The sequence below is a fragment of the Varanus komodoensis genome, unplaced genomic scaffold, assembly GCF_004798865.1.
Source record: "Varanus komodoensis strain SLA01 unplaced genomic scaffold, ASM479886v1 scaffold32, whole genome shotgun sequence".
NCBI classification, from domain to species: domain Eukaryota; kingdom Metazoa; phylum Chordata; class Lepidosauria; order Squamata; family Varanidae; genus Varanus; species Varanus komodoensis.
Genome location: NW_025335798.1, coordinates 15,906,706 through 15,924,981, shown reverse-complemented (window position 1 = coordinate 15,924,981; position 18,276 = coordinate 15,906,706). Strand labels below are relative to the sequence as shown.

Below are 18,276 nucleotides of genomic sequence, written 5' to 3'. Positions count from 1 at the left end.
TGGTGTGCAAAGCAAAGTTGCTTTCTGTATCCTTCCCTTCTTTTTCCGCACAGGAGCTATGATACCTTCTGTTTGCTAGTTCTGAAGTACTTAATTACTTAATAACTTATTAATGGCCTTTCCTAGTATTGTATCAGCTTTGTTCTTTGAATCCAGTGTGTTTCTTTCTTCCTTGTTAACATAGCAGTATTATGCCAGTATTCAGGAATGAGTCCATCAATAATTTCTCCATTACATCATTCTGACCTCTCAAATGAGTTTCTTCTAAAAGCACAAAGAACGATTTGTACCCACAGGCTTCCCACACAGCCTGGTGAGTAAAGAAGGCTAAAGTCAAGCAAATGCTGGGCAAGATAACAGAAGAATCTGCAAAAGAATAAAGTCAAGCCCTTCTTTTCCTTTGTACATATGAGGCACCTCTTAAATAGTTTACTCGCATATCTTGTTAGCTGGTGGAATGGTGCTTTCACTCTAACCTGAATTGATCCTGGGCTTCACATGCATCTCTCCACAAACCAGGCTCACTTAGGCATCTATTCATACACTCTTGTGGGTTAGCATGGATTCCAGCAGCTACTACTGATGGCCCTGTTAAAGCCCTGGCCTTGCTATCAAATGGTGAGATGAGATGGGTTATCAGCACGGTTACTTCTGAGCACCTTCTCCAGTGTTGTAGAGCTTGAGCGGCTTTGTGTAGACAGGACTTTGTCACTACAAAGATGGCCAAACACATGTGTGAGCAGATGATCATACCCACTGCATTGCAGAAAAGTCTTAATTTTGCTGACTCCATTAGCTTCTCAAGTGGAACTTATTCAGGTGAAACGAAGTGTACTTTGTTCTTCCCCAACAAACAGTATGATAGTACACTCTGAGGCTGCTGCAGATGAATTTGCCGGGCACTTTGAAGATAGTAATATGAACACCCCATTGAGGCAGATCTTGCTTAAGTGCCCAGTGCATCAAATTATCCAGTGTTGTGGCTCAGTTTCAGTCACTACAAACCGCTGATATGGATAATGTGGCTTATATGCATTAGACCTCTTATGATTAACATAATGCATGCAAAGGCAAGCCAGTGTAGGAATTGAGCAGAACTGAGTGGACATTATTTTAGTTCCTAATCACAAATAGAACAGTTACTCGTTAATGTATGCATGAAATGGCTTCAATCCTTAATCAGTAACTGTTTTTCCTATCAGTGGCACCTTATTAATTTGAAATAATTTGAAAGTTCCTATTCTTTAATTGATTTTACTTTAAAATAAGTTGTATCTATTTAAGATAATTGAACGCTTCTTAAGATTGCACTCTTTTGGAAGTGAAATGATTTCTGTTTTGAGAGTGTTTTCTGTGCAATATAAACATTTCCCATGTCCATTTCAGAGCTACCACTCAATGAGTTGAAGCTGTAGGTGAGGGTGATGGCTGTAGTGGAATAGTTTGTTGTGAGGCATTAGTTGCAATACCACAGCAACCTGTGAATGTTATCCTTCATTAAAGGCACAATTGAAGTTAAAATGAGAAACCAGTAAAACTAGTAAGTAATTCCCATCTTCCTTTCTTTCGATTTAAGGACATGTACCTAGCCGTGTATTGATGTCTGGAAAAAGAAGAACAATGACTGAAAAGCACACTGATCTGTCTGTGATGGTTTCTTTTTTCCTGTGCAATTTAAGATATGTTAAAGGGGACTGAAAAATCTAGGTCTGTTTAACCAAGAGAAAAATGGCTTAAGGAAGTGGAAACCATAACAGCTTCCATTTTCTTGAAATAAAGAAGTGAGGCAGTCATGTTGGTTTTGTGAGTCTGTTAACACTGTGGCGTTTTATTCATTTGTTGTTGTTGTGATTATTATTATTTTATAAATAAAGGGAAAAACCATAGAAAAAGTAACAAGAAAAAGATATCAAGGGACCTTGCACAAAAATCACATATAGTGCTAAGTGCAGGAAGTTACAGAAAAAGTCAATTATTATTATTAATTCTATAAATTTTATAACTACAAATTTGACTTAATACTTGATTATTACAATAAAACTTTAACATGGGTATCAAGCAAATAATAATTCACCTTATAACCAATTTTATTCATTAAAGTATAAATTCCTTTATGTATGATAACTTTTAATGATTTTTTAAAATGCTGCTTGTATTTTTATATTGTATTTTTATGTAGTTTTGTAAACTGCCCAGACAGTTTCAGCTACTGGATGGTATAAACATTAAATAAACAAATTAATAGATTCCTTACTTACAGATTCACCTGGTAGAAAACCAGTATCAAAAGAATGTATTTCTATGTATTCTCCTACAAGAAATCAGCAATACAGAACCAAATATGTACTGAAGCGCAGAACTACTTCCTACTACGCGCAGAACTACTTTCTACAGAGTTAAATGGTTCTTACTCCTTGTAAGGTTTTTTAACAATACACAATTATGTTATCAATATGAATGGCAGAAAAGACTTGCAAAATGTGTAGAAGTATAAGCTGTAAATAAGACTTCTGTACATGGAGATGGTGGAGAGAATGGATAAACAGAAGCACTTGATCAAGTATTCCCTAATGAGACTGCTGGCTTTTATGTTAAGGTTTTATCTGTATCGTTTACTTATAATCGTTAATGTACACAGGTGCAAAGTATGAGTGATCAATATACTGATAAGAATCAAAGTTTTCTCTTGAATTATTACTGGCGGCTTATGCGTTCAGCTTGACCTGGGCAAAGGAGAACATGCTCAGAATAGGCTATGGACAATTATGGCCATGTCCCAAACAGGCCTGGGGTAAGCATAGAGTAAAGCTGCAGAGAAAATGATGGGAAATATCTGTAGATCTGTAAATAAAATGTAAGCAAGAAGGTGTTTCACTAGGATAAGGAGGGTCCCTCAAGAATGCTAGACCGTCCTGTTGCAAACTGTTAATACATGTGAAAGGTTACTGCTTCCATTTATGGTGATGGGCACAGGAGCTAGAAAATACAACCATAGAAAACTTAACCTCATGCCAGATGCACGTTTAACCTTCATCCAAAATTTCCAAGGTTCTCCTCAGTTCTTGAGGGTCTTTGAAGTAAGACAGATCTTTCAGTGATGAGTATAGCAAGCTAATTCCATTCATTTTTATTTTGGAATTAATGCCAGATGAAATGTTTGTGGCATATGAGTGGGCTTGTACCTTATTTAAATTCTGTTCTATCATAAACCACTGTCAGTGGGTTAGTACACCTCACCCTCAAGACAGCCACGTCTTCAAAGCTCATAACAAACTTTAGCAGACATGACATATGAGCCTGTCATTAATTCTCACCATGGTTCACTGCTAATGACTGTATTAAATTGAAAATTGTTTGTTTCAGCAGCTTACAGGGAGTTAACAAGGTAGAAAAGTAGATGGTCTCCAAGGCATACATTAAGAAAGAAGCCGTAATGATGTTCACTTTCAGAGGTTTCTAAAGTTCCTTTCCTGATGAGCTTCCCTTGATGGTTGGTGTAAAATAACCTGAATCACACGGTTTCTTGGGCTCTGTTTCAAGGTGCTGTGTTCCTGACGATACAAAAAGTTGTTTAGTTTTCTATTAGCTTGAATAAGACAATCTAAAGCATTTGACAACCAGCCCATGTTTCTCATTTTATGACAAACAGGGGTAAGAAAGATAATACATAGTAAGTTTAGTTTTAAAATAAAACTAAATAAAAACTCTAATATAAAAATAAAGACCGTAAGTGCTTTTATTTATTATTTGGCAGAAAGGTACAAATAAAGTAAGTGGATTATTTCATTTTGCTTGGCCTTCCTTTTCAGCTATATGCTATATATTGTCTTCCTCCATGATAACCTGTTTCTATACTTTTCCATGACTTTGGTGCAAGAGCTGAAACTGTCTACTGCAATGATGCCCTTGCCTTTTGGGCCATGGTCAATTTGGGGAATTTGAGAAGCTGCTTTGGGCATCAGAACAAAGCTCCTAATCAGTAGACTGCAGTCTTGGCACCTACTTGTTGCATCTGTGATTGTTTTAGTTACCTAAAGCACTTTTTAAATCTATTGGGCACCACTGTGCCTCTTTCATCAGTACTGTCTAATTCCACTTATTGCTGGTGCAATTACGTCTAATTACTTCTTTTACATATATCTTTTGGCAGTTCCTAATAGTTGTTTCTTTATGGAAGGTGGTTATTATGGGGAAATTTTTTTTATTGGAACAGTCTTTAAAATTCACTGATGTTTATGCTTTTTTAATTTATTTATTTCCTTTATGGTAATTAAGAAATGGTCGGTGTAAATAGATTTTTGCACCTTTTTGACAACTGAAAAACTATTATACTACAACATGACAAATACTTTCCTTTTATAATCTAGTGGATTGAAGTCCTTACAGTGCTTTCATTATTTGAACAGGTGGTATATAGGCACTAACTTCCACCGAATACTTATTTGGACATTTGGGCTGTTTTTGTTGAAGTCTATATGTAATTGCCGGAAAGGTTATTGTACTCATTGCATGAATATATACAAAGCCATATTAAAGATACAAAAAATGGAGGTGCCATTTAAGATACTTACAGGAACCATGTTGGGGTCCCCCTCAATCTATGGTATTTGGTATTCAGGACTAGAATACTGCAAATATTTTATTTTTATAATTTCATAGATGTTGAAAAATAAAATGATGCATTATTTGAAATCCAGATTTTCACATGACTGTCAAAAATTCAGTACAATACAGTTTGAAACAATTGTTATCACAAGGAAATTTCAAGTACTGTACCTGTTTCCTCTCCATAATTCTGTGATTTTATTTTCTTACATATTTTGTATTGCAATGCTGGTTTTAAGTTATTGAGGCACTGGCTGTGTTCAGAATGAGAAACTATAACAGAATGGCTTGAAGCCACACCTAGAGGGACATGTGGACCAGTGGGAGAGAGGCAGGTGGGAGACTCTGGGACTGATTTTCAGCTGTGGGGTCTGATGGGATACGTGCTGCTATTTGGAGAGAAGATAGCAGTGTGTGGAAACTATTAATGAGTAGTTAACTCATGAATGTGTGAAAAAAGGCTAAGAAACATAATTTCTTGGTATTTCTTGGCCTTATGTGTGAACAGCCCCACTGTGTTAATGCATGCGTACTTGTAGGCAGTTGATAGCATGTGAAGAATGCCTTAATTAGGTACAGAGATTTTCAATAGGACTTTTACATTTCTCAACTTCATATTAATCTGCTACATAATTATCACATCTTTACTTTTGAGAATTATTTGAACATACAGTCTTACATGAAAGGGTAGAGGAAAGAGGCCTAATTTTGTTTAGCAAGAATATTTAGGGATAAAGCAGAAAATATTACTTTTTACCTTTTACAGTTTATTTTTTGATTGCTCCAATGCTCTGTTACATTATGGGTGATTTAATGCAGCTTTTGCTTTTCTGCTCCTGCTTTTTCATCCTTAGGGTGCTAGCAGGAGGGTCCTAAATGAGATCATTGAAGCATTACCTTCCAGTTTCAATCTATATTACAAAATGCAAAATATATAGATATCGTTTCTTCAGCAGCCAAATAAAGTATAGGTGCCAACTTGCATAGAATGAATTTAATTAAGTTAGTTGATATTTAAAGGCTGTGAATAAGGACATTTAGAGATAGCAAACTCTTGGACTATTAGTTGTTACCCCCCCCCCCCACACACACACACTTTCTTATTGCTTAATTTTATATTTGGGCAACTTATCACATTGAACAAGATCTGCTTGCATTGTCTTTCTGATCAGGGATTATGAATCAGCCAAAATATGTAAAGACCTAAATTACTGCAGTAGCAGAATGCGGAAGAGTCTCCAGCTGTGTAATTTGAAATCCATTTTCAGGCTTAACATTCAGATAGATTTGCTTTTTAAGATGTTCCATTATGTATGCAGGGGTCTTGATTATTATATTATTGCAGTTTCACTACAGAGCATAAGATGTCATAGAGATGGGCAATATCTGCTAATGTATTCAAAATCGCAGTTCACATTTTCCCAAAATGAGCACGTCCCTAGTATTCATGATTGTGGGAAAGGACGTAAAACAATGCAATGGTTGGAGGGCTGTGTTGCATGCATCGGTCCTTTCCCCTTCTTCCTATCTGCTCTGCTCTGCTCTGCTCTGCACGTGCAACCACCCCCAAGAAAATCTGCTCTGGAGGGTCGCTCAACTGTCCAGAGCAGAAACAGTTGAGAGTGCATGACGGGTGGAAGGGGGAACCACCCCACTCTCAGTTCCATCAGCACACCAGCTTAACTGAATTGTACTTGCTTAACTTGTGGTTTAAGGAAATTAAGATCCATGGTAATAAAGTTTAAAAACTTGCATAGCATTATGCATCTCTGCTAGCATCAGGAAGGAACTTAGGGCACCATTTAAGCTTTTTCAGTTTGGATCTTTTTAAAGTTTTCAATGGAATATAAGAGTTTTAGATTCCATTTTCCACATCACATGCTGACTGTATGCTATATTTGATACTCTATATTTCATGTACAGTGTTTTAATGCCTTTCCTTAAGCCATAGTCTCAGGGAAAGAATGTGATTCAGAGACAGAAGGATGTGATTAAAGGCCTAATCCAGTTTTGAATGGCCGTGACACTGGGAATTGGATTCTGCCTGGTTTCATAGTTGATTGCAGCCAGGAGGAGGCAGCTGCGGTTCTTTCCCAGGTGCCAGATTTCATAAGCTCAGCCCAATCTAAGAAGCATTCCTTGAGAAGAGGGCCGAGTGCAGGCTCTGCTGCAGAGACAGGTAGCGCTCAAGACTGTGCCCCACACAATGTTGCCAGCTGACAAAGCAAGAGGGGAATTTTAGTTTATTTTCAATTAAAAAAACAGTCATTATTGAAAATATTGTAAAACGGGCCGATTTACACAAGATAAAATTGATCCTGGGATGTGAGCAATCAGGGCTGACCCAAGAATTACAGTTTTGTTTTCTAGTTCCTGGATGCTTCTTCTTACTTGCTAAGAGGCATAACAGTAGTAAATTAATAATGGATACTTGACCAAAAAAGTATATTTCATTTTCATCTTTAATTTCAGTAAGTTAATAATCACATTTCTGTGATTATCATTAACTCAAGACCCTTGGCCATTATCACTACAGTAGATTACAGTGGCCAATTATAACTGTACACTGAAAAAGCCTCTTTTTTTCCTAACCTGAAAGCCATACTGATTGTGTAAAACTTGCTTTACAAAGCTTTGTTAAACACCAACACAGGCTTCCTGATAGTTTGGTTAAACTGAGACAATGAGAAAGGAAGAATTCTGTGTTGACTAAAGGAAGATTGCAGCACCAGAAATAAATACTTCTTCGTGCATGGTACAGTTTTTGTTACATACTCTGAACAAATGAAACACACATGGAAAAACACACCAATTCCAAGCCCACACTTCCCTGTAGCTCACTGCCAAGCCCTCCCATAGAAAGTGTTATAAATCAAACTGATTCAGTGCATCTGATCATTCGCCATGTCTGTCACTCAGTATCTGAAGTGAGAGGGGGGGAAAGTAGACTGATTAGGCTAGATCCAATTATGTCTGCCTGAAAAGAGCTGGCATGTTTATCTCGTTCTCCAATGACATGATATTGAACCTTCCTTCAGGTATCACTGATACATCTTTACCTGGTTATAGATCTCAAATGTAACTATGGTTTCTTAGCCAGTTAAGATTATTTGGTAACTTCTATAATGAAATGACTCGTGAGCATGGAGAAACAACCATCTAGGAGAGAGCTGTATGAGTGAGACTGAGTGCAATGAGTCTTGATCAGGTTTGATGTCCTGTACTTACATATAGAAAAGAAGAAAAAGGCTCAGCTTCTAAATAAAATAATGTCTACTTTGGCCTTCAAACAAAGTATGCCTCAGCAATTGCTCTGACCATGACTGAGTTCTGTGTGTATTATTGAAAAGAAACTTTCAGCATGTGGGAAAGATCAACACCCCCACCTCTCCACCCGATTACTTGCTCTTATCAATGTGATGTGGTGGTAGAACATCAACTTGCCTCTTTGGCAGTGGGCACTCACACAGAGAACTTGAAAGCTGTGCTTATGGTTCTCCTACTTGCATACAAATTATTATTAGTAGTAGTAGTAGTAGTAGTGACAAATTTAAGTTTAAATTAGAAACTCAAATTTCTAACTACTACTTTAATGCAATATTACCAATAATAGCCCCTTCCCAAAATTCTTGATCCATTCTACTTCCATAGATTGTTAGAGCTTTAAAAGAGATGCAAAAAGTGTAAACTGTAATGGTTCTAATAAAGTGTGTCATGCCTATGTGATGTGGAGGTTATGACGTTTATGTTGATCAAGAACATTGCATTTGTAATAGGAAGTAAAATAGCCCTAAGATGAGGAAACAGTCACTGGCCATAGCATAAGGAAATCACTTGTGTCAAAAATGGTATACAGCTTATTGAATACAGTGAGCAACTATGGATGAAAATATAAACAAGTGAAAGACAGCTGACAGTTCCCTTATTTGTGATACATTGGTTCCTGAAAAGGCCAGAGGATGGTTCCAAAGTTGCCTGGGCAAGTAATACATCAGGTTCTTGGCCCAAACTGAGAACAAAACCCAATTATCTCCTGCTAAGGATCTTATAAAGTTTCTCTCTCCCACTGCTTCGGGGGGATCGGTATACAGAAGATTCCAACCTCCCAACTAGGAGACAGTGAAGGGACAAAATCTGCTTCAGTAAAGCAAACAGTTTCAGTTGTCACAGATGTTATCTAAGAAATATAGTAGGTGAAAGGAGGTTCAAAGCAGTTGTCTCTGGTGCTGAAGTTCTTAAGTTTTCAACAAACTATCCTTGCTTTGGGACACTGAAAAAGTTCACCACACTACCTGTTGATTCTTAATAATCTCCCATTCTTCTGGTAGAGCTCATCCAATATGCATGGATTAAAGATTTTTTTTCTCTGACACCCAAGATCACTCAATTCCTACACACTACTCACCCCGTGGATAGCTGGTTCTCACATCTGGGAGTTTATTGTGTAGCCTGTTCTATGTAGGCTTTGTTTCTCCTGAAGAAACAGCTACTTAGGTTGAAGATACCTTTTGTGACTGGAGGCCTTTGCCAGCTTGAGATGATTCACTAGGTACGCCTGTTTTTATACAATGATAGTCTGGCCACTGTGAATCAAGCTCTAGTAACTTACCAACTGGACATATGTCATGGAATTCAGTTTGTCAAATTCTTGAAAGTACAGTTTGTATGAAACTTGCCATAATTGCAGTGCCAAGTCAAAACTGTTTGTGTCACATGTTAGGATAGTCATTCTGTTTCTTGATGTTGCAATTTTAAATGTTTTAATTGCATTTTATTATTTTGTAGTTGTGAGATGTATATATGTATATTTCGATGAAATGCTGTTCATGCATAACCTAGTAATAATCACAATTATACAAATTTTACAAAAAAGTAAAACTTTGATAGCACTGTGACTTGTACAGTTTCTATAATGCTGGATGCTCGATTTGTTCTTCATCAGTAATTCCTCCATGCCAGCATGGGATTTGAGATGAAGCCAAGAATTCAGCAGAATGTGACAACTCTGTTGTCTAGGCAAATAGTCATAGTATACTACAGTTATGCTGGCTAATCGAAAGGCTTCTGGGAGGGCTTGATGCTAGATGTGTCTATTCCTTTAGGGGCTTGAGCAAAAATCCAGGGTGTCAGTAGGCACAACAGCCATGAATTGCTCATATGCTAAGATATCACCTTGAGATAACGATGTCCTTTGTTCTAGCACTGGGTTCGTTGATGATACCCATGTTGCCCATCAATATGGATTAGAAAAAATAATATGTATTCCATCCTAGCATCCTGTTGAAGTCAGCAGAGAGGTAATTGCGTTGAAGAGATTCAAAAGTGTGTTCTTGAGATATATGCAAGAAACATTTCAAACATACTGTTCAAATGTTGTGTTAACTGCACTGGTTGCCAGTCAGCCTGCAGGTCTGATTCAAAATATTGGTGCTGAACTTTAAAGCCCAGCCAGTCTGAAGAACTTTCTTCCATCTGATCCTGCCTAATCGCTAAGATGGTCTTTGGAAGCACTTCAGTGCATGTGGCCACTGAGGGTGCCCTCAGTTGTTGACTATAAAATGGTGACTGTCTGCAGTATGGCAGACGGTAGAAAATTGGGGTGTCTTACTTGTCATGTTTATGTGTAATAGTCTCAATTCTCCAGTTCCCATATAACCAAAATGGCACCATCTGTGTCTTATAGAGAGATATCAGCAGGCCTTGAGGAACCATACACGCTCGGTGGTAAACACTACTGCAGAACAGCCCAGTGAAGGCCCAGTGTGGGCAGTGGGATGGAGTGCTTAGTATTAGGGGAAAGGAAGCTGCTGGAGGAGGAATGGAATCAGGAATGGAACTTCTTTCTTCCAATTTGATGATGAAAAGCAGACCAAATTTGGGAAGTGTTCACAGATTTTGATCTCTAAGACAGATGCAAGTTGTTTATGTTTTAAGCACTAATTAAATTTGCACAAATAGGTACCTGACAGTCATGTGGTGCTACTGTGATCTGTGCAAAATCAGCCAATTCGCAGAACTTAGCACACATTACACTAGAACCATATGGTTTGGGATAGTTATTAATGTAAATTTCATCAGTCGTTCTTACAAGTGCACAAATTGTGGTATACTTTAGAGACAGAAGTCTGAGCACGCTCAGCTCATCCCACAGTGAGCTGGCACCGGCACAGGACTCACGAAATGAAATCCAGAATGTTATATCAGATTCCTCACATATTCCTATCCTGAACCAGAGCAACCTGTACTGCAGCACTTTGTTGCAAGTCCTGCTTGTATTAGCTACGATGTTTGTACCAGTTCTTCTAGTCTTACAGTGGATAACTTTATTTTTGTATTTTATGTTAATGGGAAAAAGCTTATAGACTGTGCAGCTATAGCACTGAACAAAATATTGCACCAATGTAGGAGAAATATGTGCTGCATTCCAAGATTTTACAATATCAGAAAGAAAGAAAACTCATGAAAACATGACTGCCCTATCCATCAATGCTGCAGTGTCCAGATGATAAAAAGAAATCACATTTTATTATTGTACCTGTAAATCTCTAATATTAAGCTAAGCTTTCTGATTTGAAGAGGGAAGAGAATGCCCCTGACTCATGATTTTCAAACATTCAGGTTTGGCATGCTTGAATAAAAGAAAATTGATGTGCAAAATATCCATTGTTGTGTGGTGTGTGTGTGTGTGTGTGTGTTTTACTAAAGACTGTTTTCTGAATCTGCCAAGAATAGATTGCAGAGATGTGTAGAATAGCAATGTCAGTCTTTCTCTAAATTGTAATGTGTTTGGTGGGTAATTTCATAAACTTAATGGAATCTCTGTGTTATTTATAACAGCAAACGAAAGAACATAGATTTGGTTTATTTTATTTTTTTCTGTAAGTTTATTTTGGATCCTGAGGAGATATGTAGAGTAAATATATTGATTGGCTTGTCGTGTTTCACACCATGCCCTCTGATTAATTTGCATTATTGCTGTGACTTGCAGGCAGAGAATTCTGCACTGGCCATGGAAAATGAAAATCAGAGAGAACAGTATGAAAGGTGCCTTGATGAGGTAAGGTAGTTATAACAGTGTTTGTTGCAGAGTATTTTGCTAACATGTCCCCCTTACTGGGCAGGTTAAATGTTTGTTTACTATTCAGCTTACTATGAATCATCTAATTCTATTTCAGCTGGGTAATTTATAAACTAATTCATGTAGTTCAATTTAGGAGATTAGAACACATTCCACTGGATGTGTTCATCACACACCAAAAGTTTCTTTCAGAAGTAGTCTATTAACAGTGTATGCACTAAAAGAATATCTCCCAGCTGCATTCTATCTGGAAAACATGATCTGGGGTCTGCGTCTCACTGATTGCCACCTCCAAGGGATGCTTGGTTGGTGGCAACAAGGAGAACAACCTTTTCAGTGGTGGCCCCACAGTTGTGAAATAAGCTCCCCACTGAAGTCTGCCTGGCATCACCTTTAATAGCATTTTGGTGCCAAGCCAAGAGTCTTCTACCGCAGGGCATTCAATCACCTACTATTATGTTGGGGTCTTGATTAATCAGGTCTTACAGTTGTAACTTTGTATTGAATTATATTGTACTGTAACTTTTTAACATTTGTTTTATATTTGGTGTCACATTTTTATGGTAATCTTTTATGATGTTTTTATTGCTCCTTATATTTTGTATTGTACGTATTTTATGTGTTGTAAACCACCCAGAGAGCTTTGGCTATTGGGTGGCACAGATATAGAAACAAAGAAAACAAACATAAAAGACAAAAATATGATAATTTGTTATGGATTATCCAACCATAATCTGTTACAGATAATCCAGAACATAACATAGGCTACTGCAGCTACCAGTCTGTGAATAAAATGATCATTTTAATTCCCGTGCAGTATGCTGAAATGATCCTCAGTTCCCTTTACAAAGTAGACTTACCCAAGGCAGTTTGCCTTCAGTATTGCTTGGTTTTATTCATCCCCTGATGCTGTGAAAAGTTAGTGGATATTTGCACTAATTCTCAAGGTGCTCTAATAGCTGCTTGCCTATGTGACCTATAGTTTGGAATAACTCTAACAGAATAGGAGTATCCAAGACCTCTGTTGCATTTCCATTTGATCTGTTATACAACGTGGAAAACTAATGCAACAGAAAACTAGCAGTTCTAAAAACAATTCTGGAAACAAAAAGGCTCCCATTCCCACTAGCACACAGAAAGAATTGGATAAAGCCCACAGTTGACCACTTGCTTTTCACCATAGCATATTTTGAGCTTCAGACTGAATCTGACTCTTATAACCATACATATAAAAAGGTAAAGGTAAAGGTTTCCCCTTGACGTTACGTCCAGTCATGCCTGACTCTAGGGGGCCGTGCTCATCTCCGTTTCCTAGCTGAGGGAGCCAGCGTTTGTCCGCAGACAGTCTCCGTGGTCATGTGGCCAGCATGACTAAACACTGAAGTGCACGGAACGCTGTTACCTGCCCACTGAAGTGGTGCCTTTTTATCTACTTGCATTTGCATGCTTTCGAACTGCAAGGTTGGCAGGAGCTGGGACAGAGCAACGGGAACTCACCCTGTTGTGTAGATTCAAACCGGCGACCTTTCAATCTACCAGCCCAGCAGCACAGCGGTTTAAACCACTGCGCCACCTGCTGTCCCCAACCATACATATGGATGTACACAAATGAAAGGCTGTAATTGCTGCACTGGCTGAGAGAGGAAACCTTAGCACTTCTGATCAGCCCAAGCTGATCAGTGATCTCAACTGTAAAACTTCCACTGCTGTTCCATAAACCAAGATCCATCTTGGTCAGATGATTTACCTTTATATGCAGACACAAAACTTACTCAATTCATTTGACAGGCAGAGTTGAGGAACAGAATTACTGGACACAGTACCCTGTTTTTTTTGTTTTTGTTTTTTTAGTGAATGGCTCTTCTGTACAAACATTGTTTATTTCTTAACCTAAACTTCAACACTGTTATATGAATTCTTGCCTTGTGAGAAAAAAAGAATGTTTCATGAACGTTTCTACCAGTAAAAATCAATTGCTGCTAAAAATTAAAATTAAAATGTATCAACAGAGGGATCAAAATAGAGACAATTGCATTCACTTACACATTCTAACATTAATCCTAACTAAATTGGTTTTGAAATTAGTTAACCAATGCTGATATTTTCCCTAACAAAGAAATACCAGTCATTTGGAATGCATTTAAACGTAAGTAACACTGTGATGGTAGTCTTGTATTACATAGCAACAAGCATCATTTATTTAATTTTTTTTTTGAAAATGTAAACCCATCTCCTTGTCTTTAATGCAAGAAACAGGATTACCTTCTTCTGCCTCAGGGACGTAAGGTTTAAATGCTTAATCCTAATTTCCTGTTCTGGAATTGACTGTCAGTTTATTGTCAAGAGGTGGTATAATATTTATTCATGTTTTTTTATGCCAGCAAAAATTTCTGTCAAGCTCAGCTGCTCTGTTTCAAGCATTGTGATACATTAAATTACCATACCAACTTTTGCAATTAGCTAGATAAAATATAAGATTCCTCCAGTGTTCATCCTGTCTTCAAAAGCACTAAAATACATCATGATCATATCCTACAGTGATAGAATAAAAGCACTGTCCTTCGCTCACGAACACGAGCAGATCAATATTTGCTGGATCATTTTAGGTTCAATCCATACTATGATTTAGTCCACAAATCCTGCAGATTTTTAATACTGATTCTCCTTAAACTGGGGTGCTCGTGTTGAGACTCCTTCAGCTTTTCCAAGTACAACAGTCATAGGTTTGGAAATTAAGTATTAGCATTTTATTTCTTCCATAAAGTGAGGCAACTGCAGAGAATATAATTTTCCTTCCTAGAATTTTGCCTCATTTGGACTGGAGACTTTGTTTTATTATAGTTATCATCATTTAGACTTGGAGTCATTTGCTGCATTTGGAAAGACTGAAGCATTTGGAAGGGAGACACACAGTAATTGTGTTTGTAACAACTGCATGCAGTCTTTGCCATAAGTGATAGATTTATATAAACTGGTGATGCAAGTATTTTTGATAAACCATATTGCTGCTCATCTGTATCCAGCCTCTAGAGTTACTTTCCAAGGGTGGTTGTGGGAAAGGAAACTATGATATTAGCTGAAAAGAAAAGAAAATACAATCCAGTGTGTGAGTGTGTATGTGTGTGTCTGCCCTTAGTTTAATTTTGCTAAACAGCTAGGAAGGATGACTTTTGGACTTCTGGAAGGATGACTTTTAAATAGAGGTGGTAATCTAGACAGCTTGAGGCTATATGTGGTGTCCTAAGCCTGTGCACACATGCTTTCCACAGCCTAAATTCATGTGTTGCCAAAGACATTGGTATCTTCTTCTCCTCTGAAACCATGAATGATTCAAGTTTGTTTCCTTTGCTCCTTTCTGATGTCCTTCCCTCCTCTTTCTGTCCTCAAATGCTAAGGAACATTGTGTGTAATGTCACTGATTCCAGTTATAGACCAACAAGCAGAGCTGTTAATCCAACTGGAAGTATGAAACTTGTTTTATTTCTACTTTTTATATCAAGTCAGAGCAAAAACCTCTAAGGTTTAAATTCTGTATATGTCTTGTGGTTTGGGGCTAACATTAAGGGGTGCTCAGACTCAAGCAATGTCCCAGTTAAGAAGATTGAGAGATGTACAGCAGTGAATAAGCTTTAGATTGTGGTAGAAGTTTTTGAACTGAATACTAAGCAAAGCAGCAAGAATTAACAGATTCCAAAAATTAACCAGCTAATTTAGTTCCATTTGAATCCATTTTTCCTACTAATTTTTTTTTTCTTTAACCTGGTTTGTAGTGAGCACGTTACTGATCAGAAAGAAACTTGGGCTGAATCTACTTATGTCACAATGAATTCTACCCTTGGCTCACTATCATTATCTGTTTGATAAGATCATTTAAATAGCAATGTTATTACATGGTTTCATCAAGAAGGGATGCAGGCTTGAGAACTGAACCTTCAAATGTTGGTGTTAGAAAGCTTGATTCGATCTTAAAAAGTTGGATGTCAGGTATAAAAGTCTATAGAGCAACACATGTGGTTTTCAGTGCTATAGCACATTTACTCCTGTGGGTTATTACGCGGCTTTAGTCTGTGTTTCCCATTAAATCATGTACAGGGCTATTTTATGTGACCATTGCTTTCTCAAATGCCATAGGTTAGAGACCTCTTTTGGAGGTCAGGGGAAGGACAAACAATATTGGGCCATTTTATGAGGATATGAATCAAATCAAACTATTGGATTATAGAAGAATATAATTCTTACCCATTGAATTAGATTGATTTATGTTTGTATTTTTGTTTTTGTTCATATGAATGGAGTGTATTTTTCAAAAAATGAAATTGTTGAGAAGAGAAATTTCATTTCTAAATGATAGCTTTGTATATTTCAGAAAATAAGATTTTAGTGTGTAAATACAGCCTTTATAAACAATTAAGGTATCACATAATAAAAAGACATATGATACAAATGTAAATATTGGGAAAGGTGCTAGATGTTCTTTTTAAAAACCTAGTTGTATATACAGTTCAACTGATAAATGCTTTGTCATCTGATTCAAGTAAATTACAAAGTGTGGTCTGAGTGCCAGACACATTTTGATGACTGAAGGCATTTTAATTTTCTGTGGCACTTTATGGTATCTAGCTGTCATGACAGACGTTCTGTTTTGTCAATATTGCATCAAGAAACAATTAAGCGTCATGAAAACATTCAAGACCATGTCTTCTGCTTGAACAAAATAAACAATATCTTCTTTGAAATCTCTTGACTAGTACTGATTTTCAGTCCTGTGATTTATAGTACTGCAGGATTTTGTCCCTGGATTAAAATCAGTTCTACTCCCTTGGCTATTTGGGGGTTTTTAATGTGTGTGTTATATTGTAGCTTGTTAGAACTTGGGGACAAAATTAGATTTGCAGAGAAAGTTATACTATGGTAAGGTCCTAAGGATGAAAGGAGAGGGAAAAACGGTTTGCTGAGATGACTACAAGAAATTATCCACAGAGTGCATGAGCAAAAGCAATATGATAGCCTACTAAAATGTACTTTATTCTTCTACAGGTAGCCAACCAGGTTGTACAAGCGCTTCTTACTCAGAAGGTAAGTAGATTCCCTCTTTTTGAGAATACTGTTAAAGGTTATAGATATTTGAGTTATCAAGGTATTTATGTACAGTTATCAAAGACATTTATTCAGTGAAATAGTTACGATGTATTAAAGTACCTTACTTTACATATTAATATGGATAGTGCTTTTGAGGGCATCTAATTCAGATGAACAATTTATCTTGATTAAAGAACACAGAAATGTAACTTTTAGTTAAGGAAATCAACTTGTATTCACTTATCAGAATGCAAAATGGCACCCTTTGGCAACTTCAAGTTTGAATTTAATTTAGTCCTAAAAGAACTCCAGTTAAGATGTCTACTTGTTTACCCGTGGCCACTGAGGGGCATCTCAAATATGCCCCTAAGTGGCCACAGGTATGCCAATGATTTATAGTGTTACTAAAGTGGAAACATATGGATTGCTAATTTATCTAGAGCTAGGGTAGGATGGTTGATTGAATATGTCTTCATCCTTCCAGGAAGCTCAATGATTTAGAGTTTTGTTCATTTTATTTAGTTATTTGTAACCCTTTGAACATGATTTATAAACAAAACTATTCCCAGATTGGTTAATAATTAAAACAAACATATTTTTTTAAAAATTAAAATATATAAAATTAATCAGACTTCCCAGTGCCTGGACCAACAATGTGTGTGTCTCAGCCATCGACATGCTGCTCTCTGATTCTTGAAGATCCCCTGGAAAGTTGTCCATGTCCTTTAAAGAGGAGCTTTCCCATGAGCTCATTCTCACTCTCACATTGAATTTACATCATACAATTTTTCTTCTTGCAAGAATCTCAAAGAAGCTTACATAGTCCTACTCCATCCCATTTTATCTGTACAGCAACAACCTTGTGAGGTAGGATTGACTGAGAATGAATGGCTGGCCCAAAGTCACCCACTTAAGCTTCATAGTGAAGTGGGACTAGAATCCAGATCTCACAAGTCCCCAGTCCAACCATATCACACCATGAAAAAAACAAGCAAGCAACAACAACAACACTGAAGCAACAACAACCTAAGAGTTTTAACAGGTGGTTGTTAAATTTTGTTGCTCTCGTAAAAGGGGGTGGGCTATACTTTTTCCATCTTCACAACTCTTCCCTGGAGTCTTGGGAATAGGTATATCCATTGGAGGCACTGGCAATACAAAAACCTCTAAGGACCCCAGTGTCAAGAGGAATCTTCCACTCCTTTTCTCAAGCAAACACCTGAGCTGCAATGTCACCTGGAATGCCAGCTGGCAGACTGAGGGGCAAGGAGGGAATGACAACTGACAATGAGTCCATTCATCTGTCGGGCACACTGTGAGTTGTCTTCACAAGTCCCCCACTATGGCTTATTTCCAGGGTATATTGGCACAACATGCAAACCCACCCTGCATCTTCTGAAGTGTCTAGCATTTCTGCATCTTTGACTTGCCAGTCATTGCTTGTGTGGTAGAGTTTGATGCCCTGTGGAAAAATCCCAGAGTAGGATGGCCCTCAACATGAGCACTCCACACCA

General features: G+C 37.4%; 1 protein-coding gene across 1 annotated transcript in view; it reads left to right on the top strand.

The window, feature by feature from the left end:
• Positions 1–18,276, top strand: part of NCKAP5 (NCK associated protein 5) — a 640,837-nt gene that overhangs the window by 469,148 nt on the left and 153,413 nt on the right. Inside the window, exons 8-9 of the mRNA XM_044438433.1 lie at positions 11,594–11,662; positions 16,721–16,759. Coding sequence (XP_044294368.1) covers positions 11,594–11,662; positions 16,721–16,759 — 108 coding nt within the window. The remainder of the gene's footprint in view (positions 1–11,593; positions 11,663–16,720; positions 16,760–18,276) is intronic.